The following is a 10795-nucleotide window of genomic DNA, read 5'->3' as shown; positions in this document are numbered from 1 at the left end:
ACAGACTGGATTAAGAAAATGTGGCACATATACACCATGGAATACTATGCAGCCATAAAAAAGGATGAGTTCATGTCCTTTGTAGGGACATGGGTGCAGCTGGAAACCATCATTCTCAGCAAACTTTCACAGGAACAGAAAACCAAACACCGCATGTTCTCACTCATAGGTGGGAATTGAACAATGGGATCACTTGGACACAGGAAGGGGAACATCATACACCAGGGCCTATTATGGGGAGGGGAGAAGGGGGAGGGATGGCATTGGGAGTTACAACTGATGTAAATGACGAGTTGATGGGTGCTGATGAGTTGATGGGTGCAGCACAGCAACATGGCACAAATATACATATGTAACAAACCTGCACATTGTGCACATGTACCCTAGAACTTAAAGTATAATTAAAAAAAAAAAGAAATTATAAAGCTAAAAAAAAATGTTTTTTGCAACAGCTTTGTTGAGATATAATTCAAGTATCATATAACTTACCCATTTCATGTGTACAATTCAATGACTTTTAGGATATTCACAGAGTTGAATGAATCAATTTTAGAATATTTTCGTTTCCCCAATAGCAGTCACTCCCCATTTCTACCCAGTCCGCCGCAGCCCTAGGCCACCACTAAGCTACTTTCTGTCTATAGATTTGCTTGTTCTGGACATTTCATGTAAAGAGAATCATATATGATAAGTGGTCTTTTGTGACTGGCTTCTTTCACTTAACATAATGGTTTCCTGGTCTTGAACTCCTGGGTTCAAGTAATCCTCCTGCCTCAGCCTCCCGAGTAGCTGGGATTACAGGCGTGTGCTACCCTGCTTGGCTTGTTTTAAAAATGCATTTCAAGGCGGGTGCAGTGGCTCACACCTGTAATCCCAGCACTTTGGGAGCCCGAGGCGGGCAGATCACGAGGTCAGGAGATGGAGACCATCCTGGCTAACATGGTTTCCGTGTCCTGTTCCTGGTTTTCCTTCGCTTTCTGGGATGGCACAGAAAGTTGTACATATTTCTGCAGTATGGTTCATAAACTGTTCTTGAAAAAATAAAAAAAAAAGTTCTGCATACTGTCTGCCATCTCTGGAATAGTTGAACAGTTTAGATAGGTTCTTTGAAGAACAACATTAGATAAGTACTTTCAAACAAAGTCTGTCTCAAGTCTTCAGATGCACTTCAATTGTAGTCACTTAAGATAGATGTTTTTTTATCTCTGTATTAATTGTCCTATCGTGGCAGAACAAATTGTCCCAAACTTGTGCGGTGTAAAACAACACACATTAATTATTTCGCAGTTTCTGTGGGTTGGGAGTCTGGGCGCAGCGTATCTCTGGGTCTCTCACGTGGCTGCAATCATCTCGGGGCTTGACTAGGAAGGACCCACTTCCTGGCTCACTCCCATGGCTGTTGGCAGGGTCCAGCACTTTGCAGGCCTCAGTTTCTTACGAGCTGCTGACCAGAGGCCTTCCTCAGTTGCTTGCCATACGGCCTCTCCCTACAGCATCTCACAGCTTGTCACATGGTTTCATCAAAGCGAGAGAGGGAGAAGACAAGAAAGAGGGCCAGCAAGAGCAAGAGGGCCAGCAGGATGGTAGACAGTTTCTCGTGGCCTGACCACAGAGGTGACAATCCATCACTTGCCATATTCTCTTTATTACAAGCGAGTCACTGGACCCACCACATATTCAAGAGGAAGGAACTGCACAGAATGTGAATACCAAGTCACAGGTTTGGGGGGACCATTTTAAAAGCTTGGTTACCAGAATCTCCTGTCCTTTTCTGAGCTTGTGTAGCTAGTGTCAGAGAGGTGGACTGCTGATTTCCTTGGTTGTTGAGGAACTGTGGAGAAACGTGTCGGAAGCGTCCTTAGCCATATAGTAAAATTCCCTGAAGTAGATATGCCAGTAATTTGTCAGCTATTCCCTTGTGAGACTTTTCTAGATCTCCTTTCCATCCTTCTTCCCCTACTCAAATGGTATCTTAGTCATTTCCAGCTGCTATACCAAATTATCATAGACTACTGGATGTCTTAAACAACAGACATTTATTTCTCACAACTCTGGAGGCTGGAAGTCCCCAGAGATGAGGGTACGAGCATGGCCTGGTTCTTGGTCAGGGCCCTGTTCCTAACTGTGTTCTCACATGGTGGCCAAAGAGATCTCCTGTCTCTTCCTTATAAGGACACTAATCCTGTGGGGTGTGGGGGGCCCTACCCCATGACCTCATATCACCATATTACTCCCCAAAGACCTCTGCCTCCGCCTACTATCACTGGGGACAGGGCTTCAACAGATGAGTTCGGAGGAGACACAAACATTCAGTCTGTAGTAGATGGTATGATGGCATTTAGTTTCATCATTTCTCTTACTTTTGTCTTACGATGTTTCTTTCTTCCTTTCTTTTTTTTTTTTGAGACGGAGTTTTGTTCTTGTTGCCCAGGCTGGAGTGCAGTGGTGCGATCTCGGCTTACTGCAACCTCTGCCTCCTGGGTTCAAGCCATTCTCCTGCCTCACCCTCCCGAGCGGCTGCGATTACAGGCGTGTACCACCACGCCTGGCTAATTTTGTATTTTTAGTAGAGACGGGTTTCTCCATGTTGGTCAGGCTGATCTCAAACTCCCGACCTCAGGTAATCCACCTGCCTCAGCCTCCCAAAGTGCTGGGATTACAGGCGTGAACTACCACACCCACCCCCTGCCTTTTTTTTTTTTTTTTAAGATGGACTGTCACCCCGTCGCTCAGGCTGGAATGCAGTGGCGTGATCTCGGCTCACTGCAACCTCTGCCTCCCAGGTTGAGTGATTCTCCTGCCTCAGCCTCCTGAGTAGCTGGGTTTACAGGCATGCGCCACCACACCCAGTTAATTTTTATATTTTTAGTAAATACTGGGTTTTGTCATGTTGGCCAGGCTGGTCTTGAACTCCTGGCCTCAAGTGATCCACCCGCCCCGACCTCCCAAAGTGCTGGGATTACAGGTGTGAACCACTGTGCCCAGCCTGTCTAACTACACCTCAACACAATAATTCCTCTTCCTCTGTTTCCTCCCCCACCTCCCTCCCTCATCTTGGTCTTTGAATTCTTGCTGACAGTTGCTTTCTTTCTCCTCCTTTTGCCCTCTGGTTGTTTTCATGGGACTCTGCCATGCCTGCTTAGTTCTTTAGGTATTATTTTTGAAAACTGTTCCGTTTTAGATTTGACATCACTGTGACTCTTCTCTAAGTTCCTTGACTGTATTTCTTTTTGAGTACTGAAATAGTTTGAGCTGAACTCAGTGTTCTGGTACAGAGAACAGGATGCTAAGGTAAAATTGTGTCCTTTGCTTCCCACAGAAACTTGAAAAAGAAAGCCCATAAAATATTTCAAACATGCAGAAAGTATATAGAATAATAGAACTGAATGCTTGTGTGCTCACTACCTGGATCTATTAAGCGTTAACATTACATTTTGTTATTTTTGCCACAGATTTGAAAAGAATATACCCCTTCAAAAGTTTATTTATCTGTTCAAAATGTATTGATGGACATCTTGGTTATTTACATATTTTTGCTATTGTGACAATGCTACGTGAGGGTTTCTCTGTGCTCGTAGGCAAGTTTTTTGTAGCCATAGATATCTGTAACACGAACTTCTGGGTGATTGATAAGCAAAACTGTAAGTGATAATCACTTCTGTAATATGTTGACAAATAAATGTTGAAGCCACTTTTAATAACATACATGAAAGCTTTAGTTGAGGAAGAATGCTTTTTGTGTGGGCCATTTAGATGGAAAGATGCTAACTCATGTTACCTTTCATCTTTTGATTATACTAGTATGGCATGCTGTTTTTCAGAACATGCTGTTTGCATGCCTGTAAGGAAAACTGATGGAATGTTGGAATTAGTAGCAAAAATTGCTTTCATATGCTAAGTTTAAAAATATTCATTATATACTTTATTTTTCTTTGGTGATATTGTTCATTCCTATTTAGGAGTCATCAGCCAAACCTTTATTTATTATTCTTGGTACCATACTAATTTGCGAGCAAGATTTTTTTAAAGCTTTTTATTATGGAAAATTTTAAACACACGAAACTAGAGAAAATAGTACTGTGAACCCTATGTACACATCACCCAGCTTCAATACAATTGACTTTTCTTTTGAGCAAGGTTTTAAACTGCAGTCTTAACATTAGTTTTATATTTAGAAAGTATTACATCCAGTGTAACAAAATATTAATAACATCCATTTGAAGAGTTATTTTAGTATTCCTGTGAGGTAAGTGGCAAATGTTTAGAGGACTTATTATTATTATTAGACATAAAAGTTATCCTTTTAATACAGTTTTGCAAAATTATGGGTATATTGTGGGTTTCTTCTCTCCACTGGTTTCTCAGGCCAGTAGTCTATCAGGCCAGTCTTCTCTCTGACAGGGAGATTAGATTGTCCATAAGTTTTGTACAAGTGAGACATAAGCCCTTGAAAATGTTTTGATACAAGAAGTCAGAAAACTCTTTGAAACATTTAGAGGACTTTGTTGTTTAAATGATGTTCAGGGACCAACCAGTAATGTCCCCTGGTCACTGCAGTGTTTGTGGGATTCTGGATCAAACACTATAGAAGTCACTGCACGAGCTGCATCTCATGTGTTTGTCGTGTGCTTGGATTCCAGATTGCAGTGGTCATGGGCTCCTGCACCGCAGGAGGAGCCTATGTGCCTGCCATGGCTGATGAAAACATCATCGTACGCAAGCAGGGTACCGTTTTCTTGGGAGGACCCCCCTTGGTAAGAACATAAGAGTGTTGGCTGATGGAAATTAAATATGCATAACATAAAATACACCATTTTAACTATTTTTTGGATGTGTTAAAAAATATTGTGATAAAATATGCATAACATAAAACTTACTGTTGTAACCGTTTTTTCAGTACAGCTTGGTGACGTTTAGTATGTTCATATTGTTGTGCAACCGTCACTACCATCTATCTCGAGAACATTTTCATCCTTCCCAACTGAAATTCTCCCTATTTCTGTCACCTCTGCCACCTCGACACCACCATTCCACTTTCTGTCCTTATGAATTTGACTATTCTAGGTACCTCACATGTAAGTGGAATCATATAATATCTGTCCTTTTGTGATTGACGTATTTCAGTTAGCAAAACGTCCTCATGGTTCTATATTGTAGCAGATGTCAGAGTGTCCCTCATTGTTAAGGCTGAATAATGTTCTGTTGTATGTATACACTGTATTTTGTTTATTCATTCATCAATCGATATTTGGGTTGCTTCCACTCTCAAGCTCTTATGAATAATGCTGCTATGAACGTGGGTGTACAAATCTCTATTCAAGTTCCTGCCTTCATTTCTTTTGGGTATATACCTGGAAGTGAAATTGTTGGATCATATGGAAATCTATGTGTAGTTTTTTGAGGAATCACTTCATCCTTTTCATGGCTGAATAATATTCCATTGTATGGATATGCTGTGTTTTATCTATCCATTCATCAGTTGATGGACATTTAGGTTGCTTCTGCTTTGGGTATTATGAATAATGGCGCTTTGAACGTATAGGTTTTTGCATGGAAATGTTTTTATTTCTATTGGATATGTGCCTATGAGTAGAATTGCCAGATCATGGGGTAGCTATTTTTAACAGTTTGAAAAACTTCCAATCTATCTAATGCATGTTTTACATTTCTACCAGCAGCATGTGAGGGTTCTGATTGTTCCACATTCTTGTCAACACTTGTAATTGTGTGTTTGTCTGATGACAGCCATCTTTGTGCGTGTGAGGTAGTACCTCATTTTGGTTTTGATTTGCATTTCCCTAGTGACTAGTGATGTTGAGGCATTTTTTGTTTTTTGAGAGAGTCTCACACTGTTGCCCAGACTGGAGTGCAGTGGTATGATCTTGGCTTACTGCAACTTCCACCTCCCAGGTTCAAGTGATTCTCCTGCCTCAGCCTCCCAAGTAGCTGGGATTACAGTTGCACGCCACCACTCCTGGCTAATTTTTGAATTTTTAGTAGAGACAGGGTTTCACCATGTTGGCCAGGCTGGTCTTGAACTCCTGACCTCAGGTGGTATGCCTACTTCAGCCTCCCAAAGTGCTGGGATGACAGGCATGAGCCACTGTACCTGGCCAAGGCATCTTTTCATGTGCCTATTGGCCATTTGTATGTCTTCCTTGGAGATATGTCTATTCAGATTCTTTGCTTATTTTTAAATTGGGCTATTTGTCTTTTTATTTAGTTGTAAGAATTCTATATATGTTCTGAATACAAGTCCCTTATTAGATTTGCAAATATTTTTGCTCATTCTGTGGGCTGTCTATTTTACTTTCTTAGTGATGTCTTCCTTTGAAGCACAACAGTTTTAAATTTTGATCACATCCAGTTTATGCATTTTTTCCTTTGGTTTCTTGTGCTTTTGGTGTCTTATCCAAGAAGCCTTTGCCTAACCCAAGGTCATGAAGATTTACTCCTCTGTTTTCTTCTGAGAGTTTTATAATTTTAGCTCTTGCATTTGGGTCTGTGATCCATTTTGAGCTAGTTTTTGGGTGTGAGATAAGGAAGGGCTCCGGCATGGCTCTGTATGTGGATCTGCAGTTGTTCCAGCATCATTAGTTGAAAGGACTCTCCTTTCCCCATTGAATGGTCTTGGCAGAAAAAACCTTTTACTTATTTTTTCTTTTACCTCAGCTATACCAGTGTTTGACTCAAGAGCGATAGCAAGTTAATAAGCTGTTAGGAGAAAGCAGCAAGGTTCCTACAGTGTATTAACTTTTGTGTAAAATGGAGGGAAATATACATTTGTATGCTTGTATATGCATAAAGAAGTTCTAGAAAAGATACAAAAATACTACTTAAAATGTAGAGGAGAGGAAACAGGGTGGAAGAAAGACCTTTGATTTTTTTGAGCCTGAGGCTGGGTGCAGTGGCTCATGCCTGTAATCCCAGCACTTTGGGAGACTGAGGTGGGTGGATCACTTGAGGTCAGGAACTTGAGACCAGCCTGGCCGATATAGTGAAACCCTGTGTCTCCTAAAAAAACAAAAATTAGCCAGGCGTGGTGGTGTGCGCCTGTAATCTCAGCTACTCTGGAGGCTGAGACAGGGGGATTGCTTTAACCTGGGAGGTGGAGGTTGCAGTGAGTTGAGATTGTGCTGCTGCACTCCAGCCTGGGCAACAGAGCGAGACTCCATCTCAAAAAAAAAAAAAAAAAAAAAAAGACACAGAAAAGGACAAATATTTGATTTTACTTGTATGAAATATTGAGAATAGGCAAATTCATAGAGGCGGAAAGTAGATTAGTGGTTGCCAGGGACTGGGAGGAGGGTGGAATGGGAGTGACCGCCATGAGGATGGGGTTTCTTCTGGGAGTGACGAAATTTTCTGGAATTAGGTAGTGGTGATGGTTGCCCAGTTTGTGAATGTACTAAAAGCCACTGAATTGTATGCTTTAAAATAGTGAATTTTATGGTATGTGAATTCTATTCCAAAAAGTTTGTTGCTTCAAAATTTGTCCAAGAATCATCTTTGGTTATGGAATACTAATACAAATTCATTAGAAAGAATGTATTAAATAGAGCTTACATTTTGATGTAAAATAAGTATGTTTCCCAAAAGACAGTGTTAATTTTTCATAACTTTTACTGAAGATCAGGTAGGCCTGAAGGGCTGCCATTTCAAATGTAAAAGTCTTAAGGCATTATTTTAAAAGCCTGTAGCATTATTATTACTATTATTATTATTATTTTAACATGTCTCTTGTATGTGATAGCTGTTATTTGTTAATGAGAGGAAAATGCACTCAAAATTTACCTTTGTATAGTAAAAGGTACAAACTTTCATGGGCCATTCTTGTTTATCTTTTGACTAGAAACTGAGTAAAGATATGGCTACAATTCAAAAATATCTTTTTGGAAATATAGGCAGATCATAATAGTGGAATAACATGAAGGGTTTTGAGAGAAGAGTTTGTCTAAGGGTCAGTAGTTACAATGTCCATTCAGTTAATTCAGTTAACTTGTACATTATAAAGAAGCCACTTGGCAGCCAGGGAAGCCTGAAGTTCTGTTGGACCCCATCCAGCAATCCACCTTTGAAAGACTGCATTCAGGGGGAGAAAAAAGCAGTAGCAGCAGCCTCATCCTTTAGAGAATTCTAAATTCTGACACATGTTTGACTGAATGTTGAGAAAGGGCTTTGAAGGGTTTGCACATAGTGTGGGGTGTAGTTGCTGTAGCTTTTAGTAGCTTAGAGTGGTTGAAAAAAACGGATAGTGAGACAAGTTTTTGAAGGAGCTTTTTGTTCTCCTGTCTTTTGTTTATCTTTTGAACTTGTCATTTAGTCGAATGAGCTGTTTTAATTTCCTCTTTGACTTCTATCATCTTTGCACCTATCACACTATCAAACGTGGGTGTTCAATAAATATTAACTGATGACAAATTCTTATTTTTTTTTGGTTGATATTAGTCAGATCCCTGAAAATAAATATAATTTATCTGTTGTTTATTCCTTTTTGCAACTTTAAATATCCAGATACCTCTTATAATTTGTTATTGTCTGGACTGATGTTAATTTACCCTGAATGTTTTGGAAGGAAAAGAACCAGGAATTCAGTTCTGGGGGCGGAATAATTGGAGGTGAAAATTTTAACTAACTCTCTCTGCAGAAAGATATTTTATTTAAGACAAAGCTTTTGATGTAGTGAGTAATAAGTTGTTTCTATGCTGTATTTTCTTTTCTTTTTAATTTTTTTTTCAGGGCTCCCCTCAGGAAAGACTTTCTCTTTACCTCCAACCTCTCTGTGCTGTATTTTAGATTAATGTTCATTATTCTAATGAAAGCTTTTCTTATTTGGGTTGATTAATTTGTTTCTTTTTCTTCAGAGAGGTAGGAATCAATAAATAGTTCCTAAGGGGTTGGATTGGCATTTAGCCTTAAATTATTTTTCTTTCTTTTTCCTGGTAGAATTTTTCTGGCTATAATTAAGTTATTCTTAATTTATTACTGAGGTTTCTTTCTTTTTGGCCACATTCTGCTAGATCTTAGGTTTAGGTAATCTTGGAGATTTTTTTCCTACCTCTCTTTCCTAGGCAGAGTTTGTGATAGTAAATGGAATTTTTCAGCATGTTATTAAGTATTCAAAGATGAATAAATCACGGTTCCTGCCATCAAGGAATTCACAGCATAGAGGAGATGACAGACATACATGCACATTACTGAACTACATTCTGACACATGCCGTTTTGGAGGTGTAAGTACAACACCCTTGGACCATGGATAGGCAGGCAGTCCTCTATTAATACCATGGAGAAGGCCTGGGCGGGTCAGGAAAGCTGCAAAGAGGAGGCAACTTGAGGTGGGACTTGAAAGGTAAGTGGGAATTCGTCAGGTAGGTGAGAAGAAGAGATCCCAGGCCTTGGGAGGAACACACACACAGACACAAAGGCTTGACCACATGTGTCAGGGCAGCATGACATAGGGAAAGAGGATGGCCTTTCAGGTCTTTCAGGCTGGAAGCTGGAAACGTGTGGGCTCAAATTATACTCTATTGCTTGCTGTGGACTGTAAGCAAGTTCTTGGTGACTCTGGGCTTAGATTTTTCACCTGTAGAGTAGAGATAATAGTCTCCAGGTTTCCTAGGTGCATGGAATGAGAAAGCACAGTCTTCTTTAGTTCTGTGGAAGAAAAAGTGCAGGTACAGTCAGGTGAGGAGATGTGCATGTTGAGGAAGCATTTTTATATCTCTGATGGACCGGTTTCACTGATGATTTTTATCCTTGTTGTAGGTTAAAGCGGCAACTGGGGAAGAAGTATCCGCTGAGGATCTTGGAGGTGCTGATCTTCATTGCAGGTGAAACAGAAATCGTTGTTTCTTTCCAGGATTGAGTGTCATTTTGTTTGTTTGTTTGTTTGTTTGTTTAAAAGAAGTTTTACATATTTATTTCGGGTGCTAAACTTGCCAGACCACACCACAGTTTATTTGTTCTTGATCTGCTGGTTTAATGTTCAATTCTTTGAACTATAGACTTGCATTTCCAAGCTAGAGCATCAGCCAAGAAGGAATGGAGAGACAGGTTTCTTATTTATTTGACAGACATCCACTGGGCACCTGTTATGTAGCAGGCACTGTTCTGGGTGGCTGAAAAAAGAAGTTAGATACCATCTTTGACCTCCAGGGCCTTATATTCTAGTCAGGGAGGTGGGCAATCACAAGTAATTGCACAAAATTATGTAAATGTGGCTGATACGTGATAAGGCTTACAAAGGAGAAGAGGGAGAGCATAGAGGAGGTGGGTCTACCCTGGGGTGTGCAGGTAAATGTTTAGTAACTGGTTCTCTGGGGAGGAAAAAAAGCCCCAATTTGTGGCATTTGCCAATTTCTGTGGTATGAGTGATCCCACCATGGCTGATTTCAAGCTGCCAACATGATGCCTCTATGTGGAATCAGACGCAGATGCACGTAGTTGGCTCTTGTGAGTTAGGTGTGAGCTGGCTTCGTCACATCATTGGCCTAACCGTGTTAGATTAGAGTGCAGGGGTAAGAAGATCCTCTACCTCCTAGAATGTTGTCAGAAGTAAATGAGATACAATACATGTGGATTGCTTTAGAATGAAACTGTACCTGCTTTTGATAAGTTAGCTATAAATGTTGATTGCCATTATGATTATTTTCTTGTTTATCATCATAGTTGCTCAATAAAGGTTTTAGACTTTTTTTTTTTTTTTTTTTTTTTTATGTGTAACTGGGATGTAGCCCAGGCTGGATTTTTTTTTGTTTTCAGTTTTTTATATTTTTGTTTTTATTTTTTGTAGA

General features: G+C 40.1%; 1 protein-coding gene across 1 annotated transcript in view; it reads left to right on the top strand.

Annotated features, from left to right (window-relative positions):
* MCCC2 (methylcrotonoyl-CoA carboxylase 2 (beta)) overlaps positions 1-10795 on the top strand; it is a 70873-nt gene that overhangs the window by 33260 nt on the left and 26818 nt on the right. Inside the window, exons 7-8 of the mRNA XM_011985231.1 lie at positions 4641-4754; positions 9768-9832. Coding sequence (XP_011840621.1) covers positions 4641-4754; positions 9768-9832 — 179 coding nt within the window. The remainder of the gene's footprint in view (positions 1-4640; positions 4755-9767; positions 9833-10795) is intronic.

Source organism: Mandrillus leucophaeus, unplaced genomic scaffold, assembly GCF_000951045.1.
Source record: "Mandrillus leucophaeus isolate KB7577 unplaced genomic scaffold, Mleu.le_1.0 Scaffold281, whole genome shotgun sequence".
Classification (NCBI taxonomy): domain Eukaryota; kingdom Metazoa; phylum Chordata; class Mammalia; order Primates; family Cercopithecidae; genus Mandrillus; species Mandrillus leucophaeus.
The sequence above is the reverse complement of the archived record's forward strand: the minus strand, read 5'-3'. Positions and strand labels throughout refer to the sequence as shown.